Raw genomic sequence first — 27,160 nt, forward strand, 5'->3', positions numbered from 1 at the left:
AATGCTGTTAGCAGCATGGGGCTGGGAAGGGGCTGATAACTATAGGGATCACAGCAGGCATGGAGGGGAGATTTCCCTCCCCTGCTGCAGCCCTGAGGGAAATCCCTCTTCTGAAGCTAGTATTTGCACTGGGAGGAAATTTCCCATTGGTGTCAATAGCAAGGGGAGGAGGGCAGATTCCAGCTTTAGAGGAGGGATTTCCCTCAGGACTGCAGCAGGGGAGGAAACAGTTAAATCGCCCCTCTATGCCTTCTATGATCCCTATAATTATCAGCCCCCTCCCCACTTCATGATGCTGTTTGCATTTTAAAAATCTTACGCACAAAGGCACCTTGTAACTCCCCATCTCGTTTGCACACACACCTATGAGCTCTCCAGAAGGTAGTACCCACAGCTGCCTCTTTTAGGAAACAGGGCTGTACCCAATTTGATACAAAAATGCAGCAACAAGAGGCCCAAGCCTTTGGAGAAGCAGATGTTGAATATAAGGATGTTGCCAGCTTGTGCTTTCCTCTTGCATGTTACACAACAGTGCAATCCTACGAAGGCCACACTGGAGGGGTGTGCTCATGAGGGGTGTGCTCTGTTCCTCTGTTGCGGAGTTCTGCAGCACTATCTCTTACCACAAGGTTTTAAGGCTCATGGCAGGAAGATCTCCTGCTAGTTTTTCTCACACACAAGGCCCATTCACTGTCCTGAACAGTGTTGAGACGGTGGAACTGCCACCCCAGCTGAATTTCAGAAAATAATCTGTATAAAATGCCTTTAGAAATAGCACTGCTGCTGTATGTTCCTGAACAGGATTTAAAAACAGAAGCGACAGAATCTCCCTCGTGTTCTTGCATTAGCGAACTTCTTCTCACGCGCCACTCGTTGCAGGGTAGGGATTGAGAAACCCACATAAGTAAGCTACATTAGAGCCATAGCATTTATCCGCGTCTGTGTCAGCAGTGCACAGGCCAGACCATAATATGCAAGGAGGCCATGCCGCACCAGGATGGTTATTGAGCCTTCACCCGCCTGGATCTTGGGGTAGCATCAGCTTTAACTACAAAGGAAAATAAATACAGTTAGGTGGCTTGTCTGGCAGGCACTTTAGTTGAGATCAGTTTGCTCTATGGCAGACTTCCCCAACCTGGTACTTTTCAGATATTTTGGACTACAATTCCCAGCATGCCTGACCATTGGCCATGTTGTCTAGAACTGATGGAAGTTGAAGTCCAAAAACATCTGGGCAGCTCCAGGTTGAGGAAGGATGCTCTGTGGGTCCATAAAGCGAACAAACCTAAAACCAGATTACATCTCTCACCCCTATTTTTCCGAGTGGATGCGCGCCTCTTCCGAGATGCAGCCGGAGAATCTATCGGTGGAGACTCCTGCAAAGCAGAGCTCTTTCTCCTTGCCCTGGAGATTGGTGTCCTGGCTCTGTTCAGCACAGTGGCATCCTTCGTTTCTTGGACAATTTTGCTCCTCTTCTTCCTTACGGCCTTCCTCGTTCCCATAGCAGCCTCCTGAGGAGTGTTGATCTTAGAATTTCTCCTAGCAACCAGCTTTGTGACCTAGGCAGAGGCGACATGATCAAAGCAAAGCTAAAGTGTCATCTCTACAGTTCAAGGGAGAGTGCACGTGGGAAGCAACCCTGAGACCTAAGAGCCCAGCTAGATACGCCAAAGGTTGATATAGGCTGGCCAGCCATCATCAGCCCAGCCTGGTGCGCTCCAAATGTGTTGGATGACAACTTCCATCATTCCAAGCCAGCATGGCAATCTTGGGGTGGAATGATGGGAGTGATAGTCCAACACAGCTGGAGGGCACCCACTTGGGGAGGCTGATCAAGGTCACCATCCTGCTTTCCGTAGCCACACAGATGCTCCCATTAAGCCCACCAGCAGGCTACCAAGGCAATTGCCTTCTCCTGTTTGCCCCCCAGAAATTGGGACGGAGTGGCATCTCCTCTTATCCCTCACCACTGGCTATGCTGGCTAGGGCTGATGGGAGTTGCGGTCCAACACCATCTCGAAGGCTCACCAGTTGCCTACTGCGGCCTAGATGGACTATGATTCAACTCACAGAATGCAGGTTCATATGTCTTGGGGTTCCAGCCAACTTCCTTACAGCCATTCTCAGTCACTCCTGGAGCCTGGTAACACACACAGCATGTATTGCCGGCATATTTTGCTGCCGTTTCTCTCCTCTGCCTGCACCAATCTCAGCCAGCACGTAAGAGGGAAAAAGCCCCCAATTGCTAACCACTGGTCCATAGTGTTCCTGTCCCCCCTTCGCACCCTGGGCTTTAGTACTGTAAACAAGGTAGCTGTGTTGCTTTCCAGCAACATTCTTTTCTGGTGGTTATGCACTGTTTCCACCTTGAGGTCTTTGGTTAAAGGAGCTCAACGCTCAGGGCTAACAGTCCCAGGACGTTCATAAAGGGCAGATGCAGACCAATGGTGCAGAGGCACCTCCATAACTACTGCGAACTACTTCCCGCAGAGGTATAAACATTGCATTGTACCAGAACTAACTTTACCTTTGGACTTGATGCATCAGGCTCAGACTTTACCTGCAACCGTTTCTTGCGTGACTTTCCTTCTGCAAAACAAAAAAACGAATTAAAAACTCCAACTCCAAATGTTGTCGGTATCATCTTCAAAAGATCACCATTATGCCCTTAAATTATAAGGAGCTGCCTTATATCGGGTCAGATCGCTTGTCCAGCTAACTCAGGATTGTCTGCTCTAATGGGCAGCGGCTCTCCGGGGTCTCAAGGCAGCAGTTTCTCACATCACTTGCTGCCCAGGATCCTTCTAAATGGAGACTGGTAGCCCCATCGAGAGCATCTGGATCAAAATAAATGGAGCAAAGAATAAAAGGAACCTGGTGGTCGGAGTCTACTACCGCCCACCCAATCAAGGAGATGATGAGGATGAAACTTTTGAAAAGCAAATAGCCAATGTTTTAAGGAAGCATGATGTAGTAGTAATGGGGGACTTCAATTTCCCCGATATTTGTTGGGAGACAAATTCTGCAAAACATGGCCCCTCCAGGAAATTCCTGACTTGTGTGGTGGATAACTTCCTCCTACAGAAAGTAGAGGAAGGAACTAGAGGATCAGCTATCCCTGACTTGATCCTAACCAACAGAGATGACTTAGTGGATAAAGTGGCAGTTACAGGCATTCTGGGGGAAAGCGACCATGTTGTACTTGAGTTCTTGGTTCTAAGGGAAGCAAAAGCCGAGTGTAGTCAAACGCGTACCCTGGATTTTAGGAAAGGTGATTTTAATAAACTCAGAACAATGATCAGTAAGGTCCCATGGCAAGCGACGCTAACGAGAAAAGGAGTCCAAGATGGGTGGGAGCTTTTAAATAGGGAATTCTCAAGGCACAATTACAAACAATTCCAACAAGAAGAAAAGGTCGAAGACAACAGAAGAAGCCAATGTGGCTTCACAAAAAGCTTAGGGATGACCTGAAAACAAAAAAGAACACATATAGGAAGTGGAAAGAAGGCCAAGTAAAAAAGGAAGAGTACAGGCAGGGAGCACAGAATTGCAGGGATGGCGTCAGGAAGGCTAAAGCTGAGGACGAGCTGAGGTTAGCGAGGGATGCTAAAAACAACAAAAAGGCTTTCTTCAGCTACGTGCATAGTAAAAGGCAGAGGAAAGACATGGTTGTTCAGCTATTAAATAAGGATGGCAAAATGATAACAGATGACAAAGAAAAGGCAGAAGTGCTCATTTCCTACTTTGGCTTAGTCTTCTCCCGAAAGAGGGAGAATGAGGTCAAGGAACACCTCATTACTTTGAGTTCAAATCTCCAGGGCCAAATGAACTGCATCCTAGAGTAATAAAGGAACTGGCAGAAGAACTCTCAGAACCGCTGTCTATTCTCTTTGAGAAATCATGGAGGACGGGGGAAGTGCCAGATGACTGGAGGAGGGCTAACGTTGTCCCTATCTTCAAAGAGGGTATAAAGGAAGAACCTGGGAACTACAGACCAGTCAGTCTGACATCAATCCCTGGGAAAATTCTGGAGCAGATGATAAAGCAATCCATCTGTAAGCACCTTGAAAACAATGCAGTGATGACTCGAAGCCAACATGGATTTGTCAAAAACAAGTCCTGCCAGACGAATCTGATCTCATTTTTTGATCAAGTCACCTCCCTTGTGGACCGTGGGAATGCTGTAGACATCATATACCTCGACTTCAGCAAAGCTTTCGACAAAGTGCCCCGCGATATCCTGATGAGCAAACTAGCTCAAAGTGGGCTAGATGAAACAACGATCTGGTGGATCCACAGTTGGCTACAGAATCGGACTCAAAGAGTGCTTAACAACGGGACCTTCTCAACTGGGGAGACGTAACGAGTGGGGTACCGCTCTTCAACATTTTTATGAATGACTTGGAGGAGGAGGTGCAGGGAATGCTGATCACATTTGCAGATGACACAAAATTGGGCAGGATAGCTAATACTTTGGAAGACAGAAACAAAATTCAAAGTGATCTTGATAGACTGGAGCGCTGGGCAGAAAACAGAATAATAGGGATAAATGCCAAGTTCTGCACCTAGGAAAAAGAAACCAAATGCACAGTTACAAGATGGGGGATATGTGGCTCAACAACACTACAAGTGAGAAGGATCTTGGAATTGTTGTCCATCACAAGCTGAATATGACCCAACAATGTGATGTGGCTGCACAAAAGGCAAATGCCATTTCGGGCTGCATTAATAGAAGCATAGCTTCCAAATCCCAGAAAGTACTAGTTCCCCTCTACTCAGCACTGGTGAGGCCTCATCTGGAGTACTGTGTCCAGTTCTGGGCACCACACTTTAAGAAGGATGCAGACAAACTGGAGAGGGTTCAGAGGAGGGCAACAAAGATGATCAGGGGACTGGAAACAAAGCCCTATGAAGAGAGACTGAAAGAAATGGGCATGTTTAGCCTTGAGAAGAGAAGACTGAGGGGAGATATGATAGTGCTCTTCAAGTACTTGAAAGGTTGTCCCAGAGAGGAAGGCCAGGATCTCTTCTCCATCATCCCAGAGTGCAGGACACGGAATAATGGGCTCAAGTTAAAGGAAGCCAGATTCCGGCTGAACATCAGGAAAAACTTCCTGACTGTTAGAGCAATACAACAATGGAACCACTTACCTAGGGAGGTGGTGGGCTCTCCCACACTAGAGGCATTCAAGACAAGGTTGGATAGCCACCTGTCAGGGATGCTCTGACTTGGATTCCTGCATTGAGCAGGGGGTTGGACTCGATGGCCTTGTAGGCCCCTTCCAACCCTACTATTCTATGATTCTATGAGATGCCAGCGATAAGCACACAGGAGGAGCCATGCATGATCAGTCCAAGAGTCCATCTAGTCCAGCATTCTGTTCACACAGTGGCCAACGAGCTGTCGACCAGGAAAACACAAGCAGGACACGAGTACAACAGCAGCCTCCCACCCACGTTCCCCAGCAACTGGTGTACATAGGCTCATTGTCTCTGGTACTTGATGGCACATAGCGAATTCCATAGTTCAACTCTGCGCTGTGTGAAGGAGTCCTTCCTTTTATCTGTTCTGAATCTCCCACCAATCAGCTTCATGGGATGACCCAATTAGGTTCTAGTATTTTAAGAGAGGGAGAAAAATGTCCCTCTCTCCAGGGATGTCTCCAGGGATGGAACCTGAGACCTTCTGTACGCAAAGCAGGTGCTCTACCACTGAGCTCTGGGCTCTCAGGGTAGTTACTGTCTTTTGCAGCCAAACATCTTCAGAAGCCCTCGTCCGGGTGCCCCTGCTGAAGGAAGCTAGGCAGGTGGCTACAAGATAGAGGGCCTTTCAACTGGGGCACCTGTCTATGGAATGCCCTCCCCCAAGAAGGCTCACCTGGTGCCTAGGCTGTTATCTTTTCAGTGCCAAGCAAAGACATTTCTTCCAGGCATTTTAGATTTCAAGTTTTTTCAATTTCATGGCTGCTTTTATATGGTTTACATTGTATTTTTTCCCTGTTGTTGATGGTTTCTTGAACTATGTGTGTATTCTTTTGTATCCATAATTCACCCAGAGAACTTTTGTTACGGGATGAATTAAACATATCTATAATAATAAAAGAGCATGTGTGTCCGTCCGGGAGCACCATAGCGCCAAGACCATGAAACCTAGGCATCTGAAACTCAGCATGCATACTAAGGGTCCCTAGGGGTGTGTGACTCGGGGTCTATTTTGGTTTTAAACTGCATTTGTTAATTTGGCTTAATCTAAATGTGTCCATGGGGTTGAAGCCAGCAGTAACAGCTTCAGCCACTATGGGCAGATTTCCTTAAGCAGCACGTAGCTTTGCAGTCCATGCAGTTGGAAGCCAAGGGAGATTAGTAGGCCAAGGGAGAGAGTTATATATCTGCTCCCTCTTCCTTGCTGTGGGGCAGCTCCCCTCAGGGGAATGGAGCGGACAGACCCCTCCCGCAGCAGGTTATCGGGAGTGCAACATGGCAGGTGCCATGCCTAGGAGTGCCAGTGGGTATGACTTCGCTCAGATGAGATGGATACCATGGGTCCAACTCTGACAGCTGCATAAGTTTGATTGAAGGTTTCGCTGTATCAACTAACGGCTATTCTAACCCATGCAAAGCTGGGTCTGTTCACTAGTCATAAACAACCTTACTTTTCCAAAGTCCTTTGTATGTCAAGCACTTGAGTGGTCTGGTCCTGTTTTAGCCACGCAACAGGGTATGTTACGCTGAAAGATTTCCCTAGACCCATCCAATGAACTTAAGGAAGACCCGGGAGTCTTCCCCATTGTGGAAGCCCAAATCCAACAACTGATATTGTATTTTAATGCTTTTAACTTCTGTAAACCGTCTAGAGAGCTTTGGCTATCGGGTGGCATAGAAATGTAAATAACAACAACAACAACATTGCTGTTCATGGAGGATAAGGTTATCCATGCCTACTAGTCCTGATGGCTCTATGAGACCTCCAGTATCAGAGGCAGTAGGCCTCTGTACACCAGAGGAACACGGGGGAACATGGGCGGGAGGGGGCTGTTGCTTTCATGTCCTTGTGGGTTTCCTGTAGGCAGCTGGTTGGCCACTGTGTGAACTGAATGCTGGACCCTTGGCCTGATCCAGCACAGCTCTTCTTATGTTCTTACTGGAGGAGGGATCTGAAGCAATTTGTCCCCCCCTTCCCCAGTAGTATTACAATGTTGTCGAAAAGAAAGCACCTGGATCTCTTTCTGGTTCAGCAAGGTCCTGACAAGGAGGAGAATCAAATGCTCACCTTTTGGAGCCATTGGTCCAGGATTGCCCTGTGTGGAAGGAAACAGGCTGAGAATGTGATCAGGAAGACAGCAGCAGCAGCACAAAGATGCCTTGGGTTGGCTAGAGGCTTAGTCATACATAGCTTAGACCAGGGGTGTTGAACCACTTTCAGGCCAAGGGGCAAATTCAGTTTTGGAGATGCTCTTGTGGGGTGGGTGGGCTACATTCCAGTGGTGGGCTGGACTGAAAGCAAAAGGGGTGGGGCTCAAAGTACCAAAATGCCAGCATATTTTAGCTTGAAGTTCTTACTGCCAGCAACTAAGGCTTAGGATAGACATTTTAACCTTTCAGAATGAGGGGAAGAACTCTTATGATTGCTGAACAGCTTTTGGGTGGAGCAGGATTGTCACAAAGTTTTAAATATTTTTTTTAAAGTCTAAGTAGAAAAAAACAAACCTTCCAGATACTGGAGGGCGGGCAGGGAGCGGGGTGCTCTTAAGAATTTTAAAAAAAAACTTTCAAAACTTTGTACCTCGGGGGAAAAAGTGTGAAAATAAATTACATGTCTGTGTAACAGTACAGATTCTACTACAGACTTGAAGGGAAAGGTGGCAGTGCATCAGAGCATCGCATTTTCAAGAAACCAGACAGCTGCCTATCACTTCAATTCCTACCTGGAACCAGATAGTCCTGCTGTTGGCGTCACACAGGGATTTCATGCCTGGAACATTGTAGCACTGAAGCCACTCTTCATAGGCTGTGGAATCCACTACATTATCTGGGTCATAACCTTTCCCACCTGACAGGAAGAAGGCAAGGTGACAAAAGTGAATACTAAAAACCTGGCCCTATCTGCCTTTACAGGACAAGCCTACACAAGTTTATTGGGAACTACATCCCATTTTCAGGATTGCAGCTTTTGTTTCTTAAAACATTTTGAGCAATTGTCCACACTTATTTTTGTAAGGTTTTTCTCCAGAATGATGAAGACTAGAAACTTAAGGCAGTGTCGGTTCTCTGGTTTCCATGGGAACTATTATATTTTGCTTCAGGAGAACTTCTAGGGTACAAGCCATGTCATTCAGGTTCGTTCTCTCTCTCTCTCTCTCTCAAATGTGAGATTCCCCATCCCTGATCTGGTGGCCCTCTTTGCATGAGCTTTCACTAAATCTCAGTAAAACATTCTTGACACATATGCAATTGACTGTAGACTTCACCTGTGCCAGTGACTGAGAAGCAGTTGTTCATATGTTATTATCTAAAAACCGCCTTGCTGGATCAGCCCAAGGGCCTGTTTAGTCCAGCATCCTGTTTCCAACAGTGGATAGCCAGATGTCCCTGGGAAGCCTGCAAGTAAGGCATAAAGGCAAACAGGCTCTCACTGCTCCTTGCCTCCATCCCCAAGTCAGCAATAAATTTCGATATAGATGGTCTGACTTATAATGTTTTATTTTTACCTATGAACACTGGAACCTTCATATAATGTACAATATAATACAGCATCAGCTGGGGAGGGGGGGATTCTTCCTCCCCACAGAAGCCCATCAATGTTGTTGTTTTATTATTTCATCAACGAACAATACAACGTGAAAACACAACTAACATCAAGCATGAATTAACCTATTGACAATTACCTGCATACAGTGATAGAGTTGTATAAAACTGTAGGGCTAAACTTCCTCTTGAAAGTCTACCTATCTAGATTTAGTTAGGGAGTATTAATTAGGTCTTCCCAGATGAAGCCCATCAGTGTGATGCTGCGTCAGCTGTCCCCAACTTGGTGCCCTCCAGATGTTTTGGACTTCGCCTCCCACCTCAAATGGGCCACCATTTTGGTCCAGCCTTAGATCTTGTTTCTTACCCAGATTGATGACCTCCATGGGTACCATGTGACAGAGCTCCAGCAAGTCGGGATTCTCCCGTTTCAGCTTCACCTTTTTGCTCAGCGTCATGCCAGAGGTCTGCAAGGTGGAGACCGGGGGGCTCACATGAGAGGGAGTCTCTACAGACAGGTACTGCCAAAAAATGCTCGAACCAGATGCTTCGTACAACCATCCTCCTGCCAAGCTTTCTTGCTGCTTGTTTGCTGCATTAAAGGTGCAATCCTATGCATGTTTAAAAAGAAAACAGTCCTACAACTCCCAGCATTCCCCAGCCCACCATGGTGGCTGGGGAATGCTGGGAGTTGTAGGACATTTTTCTGTCTAAACTTGCATAGGATTGCACCTTTAATGCAACATACACCCAGAACTAATGTGTGCTAAAACCAAATGTGTCAAAATCCTGCATCAAGGAAACCCAAATAAATCTAAGGCTGTAATCCTACAGTCACTTACCTGGGGATAAGCCCCAGAGGGCAGGATTGGGACTCTGAAGTCCTGCACCCCTGCCTCATATCTTCTCTCACCTGTTCCCGATGCTGAAGGTCCTCCAGAACTGTCCGCGCCTTCTCAAAGGGAGGGATTTTTAACCTAGAAGGGGGCGTGGGTGAGGAAAAACAAGGATTGCCAACTATTTGGAAGGATGAGATTTCAGCACCATCATGCAATCCCTCCCCCCACCCCACCCCACCCCACCCCACCCCAAATACCGGCATATTGTAGCTTAAAGTTCTTACTGCCAGTAACCAAGTCTCAGTAGAGGCATTTCAACCTTTTAGAAAGGGGGGAAATTGCACAAAAGCCAGGAAACTGCCAACCTATCAGCTGTCAGAGGAAAGGGTGTGTGGTGGATTGGGACCTCTGGTCGGCCAGTTTTCGCTCCAGACCTTCTGCACTTAGACAGCAAAGTGCTGAAAGCAACCCAGGAGACTCCGTCCCGTGTGATTCAAGCTCGCATGACACACTTACTCACCGGTAGAGGATTTCAGCTCGAAGGTAGTTGCCGATGCCATTGAAAAACCTCTGATTTAGCAGAGCCTCACAGATGGGCTTGTCAAAAGCCTTATTGGAGAGATTCCTCAGCACATTCTCCCTGGTACAGATCAGATCCAAGTTCGTTAGGAGGCCGTGAGCCAGGTGGGAGGAAAGACAGAGGAAATGGTCACTTCACTGAACAGTGTCCAGAGGGGTAGCTACGTTAGTCTATTGCAGCCAGAACAACAAAGAGCCTTGTGGCACCTTAAAGACTAACAAATGCGTTCTGGGAAAAGCTTTCATGGACTGGTGAGCAAGTCTCTGATGCTAACTTGAAGGGGACAGTGTCCACGAAGGCTTATGCCAGAATAAATCTATTAGTCTTTAAGGTACCACAAGACTCCTTTGTTCTTTTAACTGAACAGGAGTCTAAAACTCTGAACTAAAATGTGGCAGAAAGTAAAAACCAGCATGGCATAGTGTTGGACTAAGATGGTCAAGACCCAGGTTCAAATCCTCACTCAGCCATGATATTCCCTGGGTAACCTTGGGCCAGTCACTCCCTCTCAGCCTGACCTTCCTCACAAGGTTGTTGAGAGGGTAAGATGGGAAGTGAGGGGAGTTACAAACCATATACACTTCTCTGAACTCTTTGGGGGAAAGGCAGGATAAAATTTGAATAAAATAAATCCATTTTATCTTATTTTCCTATTTGCATTTTGTTTTAAATACGTCAGATTGCGATGGCTTATCGCTTTTAGCAATAAAAAGATAGTTCCATTCAATTCAATAAAATATAGGGGTTTTTTTTAAATTAGAAAAAAAAACCCGGGGTCCACCATCATGAAGTATACAAATAAATTCATTGAGAGTGCAATCCTATGCATGTTTCGACAGAATAAAGTCCTACCGCTCCCAGTATTCCCCAGCCAGCCATGCTAATACACCCATGTCTGAGCTGTACTACTAATAGACTTCAGGTGAGGAGACTGAATCCTAAAAGGTTGAAATGTCTCTCCTATGGTTTAATTACCGGCAGTAAGACCTTTAAATGAAAATATGTATTTTTGGTATTCCTATTTTTGGCCTCGCCCCTTTGGCCCCTCCCACCACTGGAATACGGCCCCCAAGACCTTCTTGGCATACATCCTCTGAGCGTGGATCCTTATGTAGCCAAAACGGCACCACAGACCCAAGAAGGAGGTGTCAGCAGCCTGCAAGGATGGACACAATTGTGAGTGTCCAGAAGGCACTCGGTGACCCTCACCTGAACTTCTCGTATTCCAGCATCACACACGGCCCTCGGTCAGCCTGCCAGGTGCCGTCCACCTCCCACTTGCCAAAGCGCCGGACGTCAACGTAGCAGAGGGCTCGGGACGGCCTCTCTTTGGTGTAGAAGCGCAAGTGGGCATGCTTTGGCATCTCAGCCGCCGGGACCAGCTTGAAGCTGCCGGACATGCCAAAACGGAAGACGAGGTCCATCGGGCCCTGCGCTCCCTTCTGGGTCTGGGCTAGGCAGACCTGTCCTTTGGAAGGAGGAGGAGTCTCCCGTTTGATGGGCGCCAGGGTGAGCTTCAACTCTTTGCCCCGCGACAGGGCCGAGATCAGATACCCGTCGCTCTCAAAGGCCACTTCTGGATTCTTGCTCACCTCTGACTTCTCCACCTTCCCCGAGAAAATCAGCCCTCCGCACTCCGCGTTGATGTACCGGCCAGTTAGAAACAGCTCCGGGCCTTCAGGCATCCTAGACACGGAGAAGAACAGAGACAGGAGAAAGGCCCCAAGGTTAAGTAAAGGAGCAAGAGAGAAAAAGGTGACTTTTAAAATAATGTCTTAAAAGTGGGACAAAGAGACGCTGTTCTAATTCAAATATTTACATCCTGCTTTTTGTTCAGCCCCTTATGTGTCCCCCACCCCAGGCAGCTCACAAGAAGAATTGAAATATACAGTCATAAAACAGTAAGAATTAACAGTAAGAATAAGTCATAAAACAGTAAGAATTAAACCAACAAGCAAAAAAAAAAAAGGATACTAAATTCACAAAAGACGAGAAAAAAGTGTTCTACTTGTAAAGGTGAAAAATTAAATAAATTAATAAAAACAAAACTGTAAACTAGCACAAGGGATGGGGTGCAGGGAGGTTTAGTAATAAGATTAGTGTTTAATGCATGGAAGGAATAATTTAGTGGACTCAGGGCACAATCCCATGCCTGTTTAGACAGAAAAAAAGCCCTACAACTCCCAGCCTGCCCCAGCCTGCCATGCTGGGCGTTGTAGAACCTTTTTTCTGTCTAAACAGGCATTGGACTGCACCCACAGTAGATCAGCCTTCCCCAACTTGATGCCCTCCAAATTACAACTCTCCGAATTCCTGTCCATTTGCCATGCCGACTGGGGCTGATGGGAGATGAAGTCCAGAACATCCAGAGGGACCAGGTTGGCTGCAGTAGATGAAAAATCAATGAGGAATAGGCGGTTGTTTCTTGGAAGGGGTGTAAGAGAGAGAGAGAGGAAAAGGCAGAGACAGAGAGAGAAGAAAGAAAAAGGCAGAGAGAGAGCGCGAGAAAGTGGAAAAGGCACTCTGCATATGTTCAGAGGTTCCCTTCACTGCTCCACATCATTCAGGTCAGAAAATAGTGTGGTGGTGGTGGGAAACTAATCCGAACCTTTAACTGAACCTTGATGCACTCGTTTCCACGCCCGCACACATAGCTATTTTGCAGGTTCTGCTAACCCACCTGAGCCCAAACTGCTGGCTTTATCATCAGAGCCGGAGCAGTCACACAGCCCTTCCAGCCCGCCGGCCAACTTTCTTTGCTCCAGCTACAGGCGGTGCGCAGCTACGGACGGCCAGGCGCCGCGTGTCGCCCGAAATCGCGCAGACCCCCGTCCAGCAGCTCCGCGGGAGAAGCGCCTGTTTCTTCGCCGCCGTCCTCGCCCGCGGCAAACAAGGAGATGCAGGAAACCGCCCGCTCTGCTCCTATTGGACGAGGAGCGTCGCCGAGCATCCTGGGAGTTGTAGTTCTGCGGAACAGCTGTTACCTGTTGCATTAGGTGCGAGCGTTGGAATATAGGAGCGTGTGAGAGAGGGAGTCATTACATGTACATGGATATGCCCCAGGCTGTACTGCTTGAATTTCACAGCCTGTGGGCCTCACTGTTTACATTTTCTTCCTTTTATGTGTGCGCATGCATGCGCAAATATGCACATCCATGCACACACAATGAAAGAGGAAGAAACTGTAAATATATATATATATATATATATATCTGTGTATTTGTATTTATTAATACCATCTATATATATCTATATAGATATAGCAATATGTGCAGTATGTGCACACACACGCAGTGGATACATGCTGTGTGCATATGTGCGTGTTAATATACTACTTCATAAAGCACCTGACATTTAATAAGATCACTGGCTTGCAATGTAACTGCACAAGAGGAAGAACAGATGAGAAGAGAAGAAGCCAGCTCAGGCCCCTCTTCTTAAAGCTACATACTTGATCTCATCCTGATGGGCTTGAATGGAGTGTGAGCAGGAGGGAGGACAGAAGCCACAGGACAGCTATCTCTCAGCTGAGCTGATGGCGTAGTCCTTGCTGTCCCATATCTCTTCTATAAAATGCTAATAGCAAACTCATACACTGAATGCGGATCCCTTATGACATATGGCTTACATAGCCAAAACAGCTCCATACATGTACAAGAAGAGTAAGGTGTCATCACTGCAGGCTTGGGGAACTCCAAGGTTTACAGAGGTCCCCCCCCGCCCCCCGCAAAAGAAAAAAAAAACCCTTTAGGAAAAATCAAAGCTCAGTGAAGACTAATCAGTACTCATGGGGTATGGGATGCAGGCTGGTTGCTGGGGTTTGAAATGGACTAGCATCACCGATGCAATGAATATGGACTTGAGCACACTCCGGGAGAAAGCGCAGGACAGGAAGGCCTGGCGTGCTGTGGTCCATGGGGTCACGAAAGGTCAGACATGACTGAACGACTGAGCAACAACAACAACCCTGCAAAAGGTAATGGCTGGCTGATATCCTGAACAGGAGCACCCCACAGACTGCAAAATTTTGTTGCAGATTTCTCTTGTATTAACCACTGTTTACTCTCTGTAAGTTTATTTCTTGTACTTCCTCCATTGTCTGCAAAAGGCATACATGTTTAAGTTTTGGTAATATGTACATGTATTTAAACGTAACAGATTAAGCAACAGGTTTGGAGGGGGGAGGAAAGGAGGCTGGAAGAGGTTTGGGATAAGTCATATCCTGACCAATCCAGTCTCCTCCCCTCCCTGCCCACCACAACACCCCCTTTTCCCCCTCTCTGAGGTTCATTTTCAGACCTCGGAGGCCAGCCGATACAGTTCTTTCCACTTCAGCTGCGAGGGGAGTCAGATCTCAGACTCCCCCTTTTGAGGCCGGGCTGTCTCTGACATCGGAGGGGGGAATCCTCACTATCCAGTGGCACCTCAGACAATATCTAAGGGCCATATGCTTCAAAAAAATATTTAAGCTAAACAATTCAGATTCTGTCCTCATCAGTAGCTGTGTTGTTCACTGGGTATCAGGAGTGGCAGCTTGGAATGCCTGGAGATGAAAGTTCCTTAGGAGAAAAAAACAGAGGTATGAGTGGTATTATGCCTATGAATTGTCCTCCAGATTAAGGTCACTGGGATTAAAAATTCTCAGTCCATAAATCCAGAAATTTCCCTTTTGTTGAGCGTATCAGGTTCTTTTGTTTGTTCTACTGGAACCAACTGTAAATCTGAGACACAACGTGCAGGGGAGTTGAAAAATCTTCCAACAGGCTGCTGCAGTGTTTTGGTAAGAATTGCAGAACGGTGGTTAAGGAATCTTGTTCTTAAGTCTGCTTTACACACACACACACACACACACTATAGTGTGTGTGTATATATGTGCACACACACTTAATTTAGGATTGCAACCTTATACTTCAGCAACCGAAACATCCCTATTTCATTACCAGACAGAACTAGGGGGTGGGGTCTACAGCAGAACACAATAAAACACTCCACAAAAGCACAAGATTGCGATGTGTTGTGGGGTTTAATTTTCTCCCATCCTACAAAGTATAGAAATTGTACAAAGAACTATGAACACGATCCAGTAGCCGGGCCGCAAACGCCAAGAGGAGAGTCAGAGTCCCATGTCTTTTGCAATCCTATCTGTCATGCACTGAGCCCACAAAAAGGACAAGGATCAGAGATTTGGGAAGATGAGGGAGGGGCAGCCCATTCCATCCTTCCTTCCACAACTCACACATAGCCGCCTCACTGGTAAACGGAAAGGTCAAACCGGCCTCCTTTTATTAGTGGAAGAAGGCAAGAAACAGCAGTGCATGGAAGGATGCCTCTTGGGGTTTTCCCACTTCTACAAAAAGGGGACCAGGGGGAGCGGGGAGAGATTAACGTGGAAGAAACCATGAGGCAAGGAAAACCTGGATTCCCATGGAGGTCTCCTGGCACTGCAGAGTTGCCAGGGGTGGGAATCTCTTAGGTTCTTGTGTCTCGGGGCTCATGAGTTGGCAGAACGTAGTTCGAGCCAAAGAAAGCACTTGCCCCTGCTGGGATGCTGCTCAAGGATTGGCATACACAGTTCCTGCAAAACCCAGGCAACTTCAAAGCACTTCATGGGATTCCAAGAGGGGCGGAGGACAGCCGCACCTGTGTGCGTTTCAGCGTGCGCAGCCTTGAAGGTGGCGCAGGGGCTGCGGAACTGCTGGGTTTTCTTCGAGGGTTACTGTGATCTGGAAGCAGCTTCCTCAAGCTGGGAACTCTCTGCAGAGGAAGAAGATGGGAGCTGATACTGACTCACTCTTGTCAACAGTGACTTATCCAGGGGAAGGAAGACGGAGAAGCAAGGAACGGGGCTCACCTTTTGGGCAACCCAGTCTTCTGGGAAAGATGGAGAATGGGTCTGGGCACTGACGGGGAGGGTTGTGGTCAAAACAGGTAAATCATACAGGAGCCAAATAAGGCCTGGTCTAGACATGAAGCAGGGCAGGACTGTACCATTACCAACCACAGGTGAGGGATGCCATTATTTGAATGCTCTCCCACACACCAAGATTCTGGCAGGGCAAAAAAACCAACAACCCTAGCCCAGCAGGGGAAAAGTTTCTATTCTAAGTTTCTATGCAAGGGAACATTACAAAAAATGTCCCCCACTCCCATTGCATGCTAAAGTGGTGCAATCTATGCTACCACCTCATTCTGCTGCATATGTAGACCAGGCCTGAGCGCTCTATGCAGCGCAGGAACAGTTTTGGGTTTGGAGCAAAATAAGATGAAAAAGAGGAATGGATTTGGGTCATGGCCTCCTTGCCTACAGCCAGTGGGCAAGCACCTGCTTTACACAAAGACACTCTCTCTGTCTCTCTAATTGTCCAAAGAAGACTTCTCAAGCCTGCGGGCAAAACAGAGCTCATTCCAGCCACGACACCATCTCTTCTGGAAGCTCCTTAGTTGAGTGTTTTCATGATGGCTTGGGCCTGCTTCAGCTCTGAGAGGAGGAAAGGAGGAGAAGTAAAAAGCAATAGAGTAACTACACAAAAGTGACGTACGCCCAGATTAACCTCAGAAACTGCCTGTTCACATACGAACCTGCCTGGCCTCTATGATGAGCCTCAGAGGCCCTGCTCTCTGCCCTGTCCACTCCTGAGAATAAGCAGGCAGCTATAGGAGATAGGGCCTTCTTGGTGGTAGCATCAAAAGGATGGAATTTCATTCTGTATGGGATCTGTCAGCTTCCCTTTTTCTCTAACTTTAGATGATTAGCAAAGTTTTCTTTTTTACTTTCAGTTGTCTCTTAATGTTTGATCTACCTTAAAAAAAACCCTTCTCATGTTATCTGCTGGCAGTTTCAGTTTCGTACTGCTGCCTGTTAATATTCCAACTGCTGCTGTTCAATTGTTATAATATTTAAGGGTGCTTCCAGATGAGGCTTTTATCGTACAATTGACCCAGACATTTGTAACCCTCCTGTGTTTTCCCAGTGCTTATCTCCTTTCCACAAAAAATCCATTATGGAGAAAAAGACAGAAGAGCTGTACAATGCCTTCTGATTGGTAGAGCTGGAAGCCCTCTCTCTAAAAGCACCTTAACTCTCCTGATGAGGCAGGAGATGCAAGGCAACTGTGGCTTCTCCTGGCCATCTGCTCCCTCCACAACTTGCTGCAAATGATTAGGACACTCCAAGCATGCATCACAGCTCACAGCGGAGGTGGGCAGACATCAGAGCTGGGGGGGGGGGGGGACAGGCAGGCAAAAGCCCCAGCTGCCTCATTTCCTCCACATTGGGAATTTGTTTTAAAGGTATATGAGAAAGTGGTGACTTGGCAAAGAATGGGCAAGAGAACATCTAGCAGATATTAAGCATAATAGCAGTAGAAATAAACCATGAGCGTTGCATATAAAGAAAAACATGCAGGCAAAATAATGATTAATTGATTGATTGATTGATTGCATTTATATCCAGCCTTTTTTCCTCCAAGGAACCCAAGGCAGCTTACATTACCTTCCTCCTCTCCATTTTATCCTCACAACAACAACCCTGTGAGGTAGGTTGGGCTGAGAGTCTGTGACTGGCCCAAAGTCACCCAGTGAGCGTCCATCGCCAAGTGGGGACTAGAACCCAGATCTCCCAGCTCCAACACTCTCACCACTACACCACACTGGGAGTGGCGAGTGTTGGACTGGGATTACTGGATTACTGATTGTAAATAATTAAGGTCAGTATGGTTATTTTGGCAAATGAAGTGAATTTACACAAGAGAAAGATTAGGGAGGCTGTGTACATTGAAAAACTAAACCAAGCGTGAATGCAAAAGAGGAAAAGGTACAAGCACTTAGGTTTCTGGGCCAGGGCTTTAAGTATGTGAGCTGAGAGTGCCTGCCTTTAAGGGGTGAAGTGCAGGTGTTGGTCTGGTATGCTAATTTGGTTATTGCATACTGGAGGCCTCTTGGGATCTGTATCAAACCTCTTTCAGTGAGAGAAGCCGCCCTTGTAACTTTGGTATTGAGAATGGTGTTTTAATAACCAAAACGTTGACCAATGGTAAGGATAATAAAAACAGGGTTTTTAATACACCTGTCTATCACCAACATGTTGATTGTGGAGAGTTACAGCTCGGTTTTTCTATTGTGCATCTGAATGGTCGGAGAAAACTCCTTTTGTTGGATTAAAGATCTACCAGGTTTGAAAAGGTATATGAATATTCTCCAGCTTTGACTCCGATTGCTACAGCCAGTGCTAAGTGGTTTCACTCTGCACTTACACATCCATCTTGATCTGATCCCATTCCCATACCTGCAGGTTTTGGCCAAGTAACAGGGGGAGGGACTGAACCCCCAGTTTCTAGTTTCTCACCTGCAAGCAAGACTCGGAACTTCTCTGCCGACAGCGTCATCGCAACAGGATCCAGGACTCCCCTGTCGACGTCTTTCACGTTGAGCTTGAGGTGAACTACGGGTTCATTGACCTGCTGGAGTTCGCTAGAGCTAAGAGTATAATCCACTCTCCAAGACACAGAATCCAGGCAGTTCACTGCAGACAGGGAGAAAAGAGAGCAGAGAGGTTAGGAGTACTGTCTCCGCAAGATCCTGGCTCTCTCACACCGATTTCAAATTAATTCATTCAACCCCAAATTGCAATCACTTCAGAAACGCATCACAGTTAATTATTCTAAAATTTTCTCATTTTCTGTTTTTTACAATTATAGCTTAAACAGGAACAAACACAGGTGACAAGAGACACAAAAAGAACAAGCAAAACAAGGAGTGGCAAACTACCCTGCAACTGAAATTGCACTTACAATAAAAATAATAAATATATGTATTATTTCTTAAGATGTTTATATTTAAATGTTTATATTTAAAAATATATTTAATATTGGGAAGGGGAACCCCCACAATCACAGAGCAGAGATAATGAGGGGATTCCTCTCCCCATGTCCCCAGTAGCGTCCAGGCCAGGGGCAGGGTCCGTGGAGTGTGCCAAACCCACAATAGGCCAGATTGGGACCCTCCATGAGCCTGTATTAGGCTCACCGGCTGGAGGTTGCCCACCCATTATTTAAAGGAACACAGAAATACTCAGAAGAGCATTTTGTTTCACTCAGACTCTTCTAATATTGTTTTGTCCAACACATGACAATACGGCTTAGCCTTGTTGGCCTTTTACAAAACGCTTTAAAACGGAGTCTGTAAACATCTTGCAGTGCTGACAAATCTCCACATAGTTAGAGGAAGAGCATCACAGCCAGGAATCAAACCAGCAGAGCATACTGTGCGACCTTCCATTTCAACATTCTGTACATAGAATTCAATGGCCTGACTTACATCTCAAACTGCACCTCCTAAGGCTGTCCTGGAGGGGGCTCTGTTTCTCCTCATAAGACCGGCACAACCCTGTGGCATGTTCTGCAACACAAAGACGGTCGGTAGGCAGCCAAGACGCATCCAGAGTGGCCACTCCAGACTTTTTCCCCGTTTAACGCAATTTAGTCTTGTCCCACTGCCAATCTCCAAATGGCTCCATTTATAATAGAAGAGCGGTGTAAAGTACTTAAAATCATCTGTTAAAATACTACTATGAACATCCCACTAACATTCCACTGGTTCTTTTACCCAAGATCTCACAAGGCTGCTACTCCTACCACTCAGGATCTCTAAGCCTGCACATCCCATCTCTTCCTTCCAGCCTCCTTTGCTCACCTTTGGGCAATCCCAATTGCTGCAGCTCACTGGAGAGAGATTCGGAGTCAACACTGTGTTTGGCGGCACTGGAGAGGATGAAACTGAGAACGGCAACGGTAGCCTTTACGTCCCCAGACTCTGCAGAGTGGAGAAGATGCAAAAGGACGACTGTCGGCATACGGAGCGACTATTTTACAAAAGGGGAGCAGCTCAGAAGTCCCATTTCAAGGGTCTGGTTTATGGTTGCCGCTCACCCCAGATCCAACAGAAAAAAAAGCGGCACGGCCACTGATCTGTCTGGAGGCACCGACTGTACACAACCCAGCTGCTTTGCACAAAACCTACGCAGCCTAGCTAGGAGTTCTGTGGATAAATTTAACGATGGCCCGCGGATTTTGGAATTCTCTTAAGGTCTTCTAAGACACAGATGCACACCGTGAAACCATGCTGGCTGGGGGTAATGGGAGAGGTGATCCAACACATCAGGAAGGTGCCAGGCTGGCGAAGGCTGCGTCAAACATTCAGTAGATGCTCCAGGTATTGAAGATGACCAAGGGTATGGAAAACAAGCCCTATGAAGGAAAGGCTGGGCCGTGGGGAAAAGGCTGCTGTTCTGTCACTACAATTTGCAGTGCCAGGACAGCAATCCTGATTTGGCTTGCTGGGGCAGGAGCAGAGGCTTTAGCCTTTCCCCAGCTAGCTGCTAATAGTGGCAGAAAATAGCTCTCTCAGAAGGGACTGCTTGGGGTCGGAAAGGCTCGTGTGCTTGCATAAGGGGGAAGAGGCCATAACTCAGCGGTAGAGCCCCTGCTTTCCCCACCATCTCCAGGTAGGGCTAGAAAAGAATTCTGCCTGAAACCCTGGAGAGCCATTGCTGCCAGTCAGTGTTGGCAATACTGGGTTAGGCGGACCAATGGTTTGACTCAGGATAAGGCAGCTTCCTATCTTCCCGTACGTATGTGTGGATATATGTACATGTGTATCTGTGTGTGCATGCATATATGTATGTGGCCCTCAATCCCGCATTAAATACAGCCCTCAGGGCCAGCCCCACCTCGCTTTGTTCAACATCTAGCCTGATGAAGCTCCCCAGAGAACTTGAAAACTTGCTCACTATTTTCTGACATTTTGCTTGGTCCAATAAAGAAATTGCCCCAATTTGAATTTTGGATTTTCTTTTCTTTTCTTATGGACCAGCTTTTTCTTTTTCTAGAAATCCTAGCCACTGTTCCCACAAGGAAAAGACACTCACCAAGCTTGGCATCTGATGTTAGCTTTAGAATCTTCTCGTACTGTAAGGGAAATACATAGTCTCAGTTCAGCTCATGTAACGCTACACCTCAGGAAACCCAAAACAACAATCTTGGGATCTTCCTATCCACCATGGAAGTCCACGTCCACCGCAGGCACGGGCCCAATTCATACATGAACGTTGCAGCACAGCTGCTGATGCTGCAAACCCACTTCCTAAGGTTGGCTTTTGTATCACATTGGGCTAGAGACCACCAAATCTAGTGTAGCGATTCCAGCATCAGACTAAGCAACCCTTGCCCAGCCTGGTGACCTCCAGATGTGTTGGACTGCAACTCTCATCATTGGCTATGCTGGCTGAGAATGATGGGAGTTGCAGTCCATAAGAAGAGCCATGCTGGATCAGACCAAGGGTCCATCTAGTCCAGCATTCTGTTCACACAGCGGCCAACCAGCTGCCTGTGAGAAACCAGCTGCAACAGCACCCGCCCGCCCATGTTTCCCAGCAAATGGTGTACATAGGCATACTGCCTCCGATACTGGGGGTAGCATATAGTCATCAGGACTAGTAGCCACTGATAGACTTATCCTCCATGAATTTGTCTAATCCTCTTTTAAAGCCATCCAAATTGGTGGCCATCACTACATCTTCTGGTAGCCAATTTCACAGTTTAACTCTGTGCTGAGGACGATGAGCGTTCCAGTTCAACACATCTGAATGGCACCAGGTTGGGGAAGGCGGGTCTGAGATGGAGGAGACCCAGGTTCAATTACCCACTTGAACACAAAAGCTACTGGGAAATTCTGGGCCTGTCACCATCTCTCAGCCTAACTGACCTCACAAGGTTGTTGTTGCTGTGACAATAAGTGGGAGGGGAGGAAAACCAGCCTTAAGCTCTTTGGAGGAAGGGCAGGATTAATAAGAAGCATACATTCAGAATTCAAAACCTTCAAGCATCAGTGAATTCCAATTTTGGGGTGTTCTCTCCACAAGACACAAACATTTATCTGTGGGAGAAAACAGATGAAGGCTTTCAAATGAATGACACATCCCCAAATTCACAGGGCTACACCTATACAGCAATGGTTTTTCAAAGCATCAAGGAGGACTGTTGGTCTACACAAATTAATCAGGGCAGTTTCCGCTGACTCTTTCTGACCCCTTAAAATTAGGATAACATTAGTTTAGCGCATAAGGCTCTGCTACAATAAAACGGCCCATTTGAAAGTACAAGCCTGAAAGCAGTAGCCATACAAGTCTTTTCCTAAGAAAAGATGGTCTCCCACATGCTTTGCATCACCATCAGCTGGGTGACAAAAGAACCTATCTTCCACAGTTGTTGGGTTTCAGCAAATATGGTTTGAACGAAAGATACACATGAGAAAGAGAGAAAAATGGACTTACATCAATCCCATCCCCGAGCAGATCCTTCAGCACCTGGGCACAGATCAGCTTAAGCTTTACTGAGGACTAGAATGATAATAACAGAAATATAATACATCCAATAATGCTTTGCCTGTAACACCAGCTTCTCCATCAACTCTGTGCAGGAACTTCTGAGATTGCATCTCAGGAGAAGCAATACGCCATGCCATCCTCACCATTTTAAAGGATTAGAGATAATGCTGCCTTTCACAAAGTTGGTCTAACCAGCTATTTCTGCCCAGGATAGAAGGAGCTGTACTCATCCATAAACATTCTGACGCTATTAAAAATGTTTGCTTTTTTAAAATTTACAATGACAAACAAATGATGGATATTAGGGCTCTGACTCTCTCAAGCTTGTAGGAGAAACAGTGGAATATTGCAGCAGGATATTCAAATAACAGCAGAGCATCAAAGGATTGTTGGTCAATCAAGAGTCCTACAGCAATGTCAAGCAGAAGGTAGATTCGGATCTACTGGTAGATCTCTGGGTGATTTGCAGTAGATCAGCAAAGATATAAAACTCCCAATCGTTTAACACTAGCAACAACAAAATGATTCCTCATCCCCTAAATTAGACTACCAGGAATGGATTGCTGTGTGGAAGAGTTGTGAGCTCAGCTCTGGTACTCAAGAGTAAATCCTTTTGCTTAGGAACTACTCAGAGGCCCCATGTTCTTTAATGAAGGGCGCAATCCTAACCAGGTAGGCGGATGCCCCCGAACTCAGAGGTGACCGCCTATCCGATGCAGGGCAGGAGAAACACGGAGGGGATCGTTCCCTCCGCGCTTCAGCTGCCCTGCATTTGCAGCTAGACAGCCGATTTCAGCTGTCTAGCCATGGGAAGGCAGAGTGGGGGAGGAAGCTGCCAGATGACACATAGGATGTGTCGTACCAGCATTTCTGCCTTCCCCACCCCCCGCTCCGGAATGCCCCCCAGAACGCCCTGTTTTGGCCGCTCCCTACTCCTCTTGCGAGCGCGGACCATGGGGCTGTTCCGTGCTGCCTGTGAGTCAGAACAGGAGGGGGGAAGATTGGTTCCCAGAAAACCAGATATCATATGGCCATCTAGTCGCTGACTAGCGGTCATAGGATTGCTCCCTCCAAAAGACAAAGTGTTTGTCTTTTGCAACTAGTTGGCTGCTTTTAGGGTTTACTAAGATACAAAGTAGATCTTGCAAGCCTAAAGTCTGCCCTTCCCTGTCCTACAGTGACTGGGGCAAGTCCAGTAAAAATCCAAGTGGTAAACTGCCAATGGCAACATAATCCTAAAATAAATGAAGTGCACAACTAGGATTGAAAAGAATTTCACTTACTATTTTGGCCAAGGTGCTAATTTCTGCCAAGACCCAGTCTGGACAGTCCAAGTCGCCACAGAACCGGAACCTCTGGATGGAATTAATGAAATTAGTTGTCTATGACAAAATGCAGCTTGTTTTAGCAACCCAAATTCCAGCCTATGGAAAAACTCAGAATTTATTTGAACTAGTTTTTGAAATGCATTTGAATTAGGCATTTGAAATTCTTCCCATTTAAAAACCCCCCACAAGAGCTATTTTAGGTAAAACACTCAGAATACACCCACTCAGTATCAAGCTCTCTTGGATAAGTCAGGCAAACTTACTTCAATAGCCAAGTTCAAACCTGAGCCCCTAAATCAGAGTTTGGGGAGGTCATGGCATTGAAGTCCCAAGGCCTGGAATGTAAGATTCAAAGGCTGAAGTTCAAAATTAGCGATTTCATGCAAGGTAGTGTTGTATTTTACAACCTCCTTCCATTCCCCAAACACTGTCACCCCTCTGCTCTCCATTCCCACCTGTGAATACCTAGATCTTAAACAAGGATAGGTTGACAACATTGTATTGGATGTGTTTGGTTTATCAGAGGTCGGAATTAAGATTGCTGGGAGAATTATCAACAACCTCCGATATGCAGACGATACCACCCTAATGGCAGAAAGCGAAGAGGATCTAAAGAGCCTCTTGTTGAGGGTGAAAGAGGAGAGTGCAAAAGCTGGTTTGAAACTCAACATTAAGAAAACTAAGATCATGGCATCTGGCCCTATCACTTCCTGGCATATAGAAGGGGAAGAAATGGAAGCAGTGACAGATTTTACTTTCTTGGGCTCCAAGATCACCGCAGACGGTGACTGTAGCCATGAAATTCAAAGACGCTTGCTCCTTGGGAGGAAAGCTATGGCAAACCTAGACAGCATAGTAAGAAGCAGAGACATCACCTTACTGACAAAGGTCTGTCTAATCAAAGCTATGGTTTTCCCAGTAGTAATGTATGGCTGTGAGAGCTGGACTATAAGGAAGGCTGAGCGCCGAAGAATTGATGCTTTCGAACTGTGGTGTGGAGAAGACTCTTACGAGTCCCCTGGACTGCAAGGAGGTCAAATCAGTCCATCCTAAAGGAAATCAACCCTGAGTGCTCATTGGAAGGACATATACTGAAGCTGAAGCTGAAATATTTTGGCCACCTAATGTGAAGAGAAAACTCTCTGGAAAAGACCCTGATGCTGGGAAAGACTGAAGGCAAAAGGAGAAGGGGATGGCAGAGGATGAGATGGCTAGATAGCATCACGGATGCAATGAATATGAACTTGAGCACGCTCCGGGAGAGAGTGCAGGACAGGAAGGCCTGGCGTGCTATGGTCCATGGGGTCACGAAGAGTCGGACACGACTGAACAACATTATCATTCTAGTCCTCAGTGAAGCTTATGCCCGTGCCAAAACCCCCAAACTCCTAACAGCAGACTTCTGAAAGTCCAGTTCCTACTAATCCGTTGTAAGTGTAAGAACACTCTGCACAAGCTCAGAGATACACTCTCTTTTGCAATTAATTCTTTAATGACTTTATGGCATAGCTCTGGCACGAAGAAGAGTTGTATACGTTAAGCCCTCTGAATATCCCCTTGGTACCCCTATTGCATTTTCACCAGCCTGGCTTCTTAAGGATCCAGATCTTTGCAAGGAGCGCTTGGTAGCTCTCGCTAAGCTTCAGCCCCCGAAAACTGCCATAATGGGGCATCACACTAGGCTCCTCCCACCACCCCACACAACACCTGCACTCACCATGATTTCCTGATCTGAGCTTGCTGATCTCTGCCCTGCAAGCCTGGATCAGCTGACTTGTCCCGTCTACCCAATCACTGAGGCGCTTCGAGCGCATCAGCTGATCCTGAAAGACAAGTCAGCTGATGCCTAGCACTCTCTTCCCTTGAGCCCCTCGCTCCTCCCAGCTTTAATTTTTCTTCCTGCAGAGGTTCTTGCGCTAAAGGAGCAGATGTCAGACATGCAAAGAGCTTATAATTTTCCCGACGCTTATAGTATATTACAGCCTTTTTCAGGATCTTGGCTTTTAATTGTTTTTAATGGTGCGCTTGCATTCTGATAACATTCATAAAAGAGAGAGAGAGAGTGTGTGTGTGTGTATTTGGCTTCGGCTATTGGGCGGTATAGAAATGAAATAAATAAATAAATATTTGTGTAAGTGTAAATACACAAACGCAGCTCTTGGATGGAGCTGCACAATTAAAAACGTAGCTTTCTGAGGTGGCAATCCTAAGATTTTTCGTGGGAGTAAGTCCCACAGAGGAGTACTGTGGAGCTTTATTTATTTGCCATTCTATACTGCCCCATAGCCGAAGCTGTCTGGGTGGTTTACAAAGATTAAAAACATTAAAACGCAGTATACAAAGTTTAAAACCTATTTACATCAAACGCACAGATAATGTACGCAAAGAAAACATATACCTAAACACAACTTTGAACGGTCAACCATAAGCACAGGACAGATCCAGGACTACTTAAAACACTCATTATATGCTGACAAATGCCTGAAATGCCCTCTATTTACACTATTATGTAAGGATCAAGATAGTATTGCCTACCAAACTTTTTATTGCAGGGTAGCGCAGATGCACTTGCAATTCTAACACAGCTCTGACATCAGTTATGCTTTCAGTTGATAGTTTTGTAATTTGTTTTTTCAAAGTTATAAACTGCCCTTCATCCACAAGAGATCTCAAGAGTCAAGATGTGTACGTCACATTATAAAAGGCAAATACAGTATAATAGAATTGCAAAACAAGAAGCTGCAACCAGCAAACAAAGTCAGCGTACCACTGCAAAGAACACCCTCTCTTCTTTCTGAGAAAGGGTTGGGGAAAACTTGCACTCACCATGATTTCCTGATCTGAGCTTGCATGGAGTACAAATGCAATACTTTGTTTTGTCTCCTCCACACACTTTGTCCCTGACAGAGATAGCAACTTTATCTGATAAGAGACACTGTAAGATACAGGACTTGCAGCAAGCAGGCCTGGGTGCAAATTCTCATTCACGTTGAGGCTTACCAGATGACCTCCCTGGGAACCAGTCATACACACTCAGCCTACCTGGCCAGGCTGTTGTGTGAATAAAATGGGGGTCACTCCTATGCCGATTGCTCTGAATTCCTTGAATATAGGAAGGGATATAAATCTGAGAGACAGAGTTGAACAGGGGCCGAGGGGAAGACTTGCTGATGATCCTGCATGTACGCTTCTATGTGTAAAGAACTCCAACCACGCCATCCCTTTTAAAGTGTGAGTTTTATTTTTACAAACACAGGGAGACGCTTGCACTTTGAGGAGGCACTTT

General features: G+C 46.4%; 2 protein-coding genes across 6 annotated transcripts; both read right to left on the reverse strand.

Annotated features, from left to right (window-relative positions):
- Positions 1–681: 681 nt before the first annotated feature.
- On the reverse strand, positions 682–13,046 carry NEIL1 (nei like DNA glycosylase 1). Of its 5 annotated transcripts, none has more exons than XM_084816850.1 (10): positions 12,845–13,046; positions 11,374–11,850; positions 10,105–10,224; positions 9,659–9,722; positions 9,113–9,212; positions 7,926–8,050; positions 7,271–7,298; positions 2,561–2,589; positions 1,310–1,559; positions 682–1,048 (listed from the first exon to the last, which is right to left on the reverse strand). In XM_084816850.1, exons 2-10 carry the CDS (start codon positions 11,847–11,849, stop codon positions 1,002–1,004), a joined length of 1,239 nt encoding a protein of 412 aa, XP_084672976.1. In that variant the 5' UTR covers position 11,850; positions 12,845–13,046; the 3' UTR covers positions 682–1,001. The 5 variants fall into 5 exon arrangements, with proteins under 5 accessions (XP_084672976.1, XP_084672974.1, XP_084672978.1 ...); XM_084816848.1 differs by having other exon boundaries at positions 2,528–2,589; XM_084816852.1 differs by lacking the exon at positions 10,105–10,224 and having other exon boundaries at positions 2,528–2,589.
- A 1,163-nt stretch (positions 13,047–14,209) lies between these two features.
- COMMD4 (COMM domain containing 4) lies at positions 14,210–25,636 on the reverse strand. Its single transcript, XM_084816853.1, has 8 exons — positions 25,592–25,636; positions 23,830–23,901; positions 22,493–22,558; positions 21,089–21,128; positions 19,855–19,974; positions 19,480–19,560; positions 18,509–18,685; positions 14,210–16,642 (listed from the first exon to the last, which is right to left on the reverse strand). The coding sequence occupies exons 1-8, from the start codon at positions 25,592–25,594 to the stop codon at positions 16,602–16,604; spliced, it is 600 nt and encodes a 199-aa protein (XP_084672979.1). The 5' UTR covers positions 25,595–25,636; the 3' UTR covers positions 14,210–16,601.
- Between the last annotated feature and the right edge of the window lie 1,524 nt (positions 25,637–27,160).

This window comes from Heloderma suspectum, chromosome 11 (genome assembly GCF_057233095.1).
Source record: "Heloderma suspectum isolate Gila_16-S chromosome 11, 16-S_ref, whole genome shotgun sequence".
Lineage (NCBI taxonomy): Eukaryota > Metazoa > Chordata > Lepidosauria > Squamata > Helodermatidae > Heloderma > Heloderma suspectum.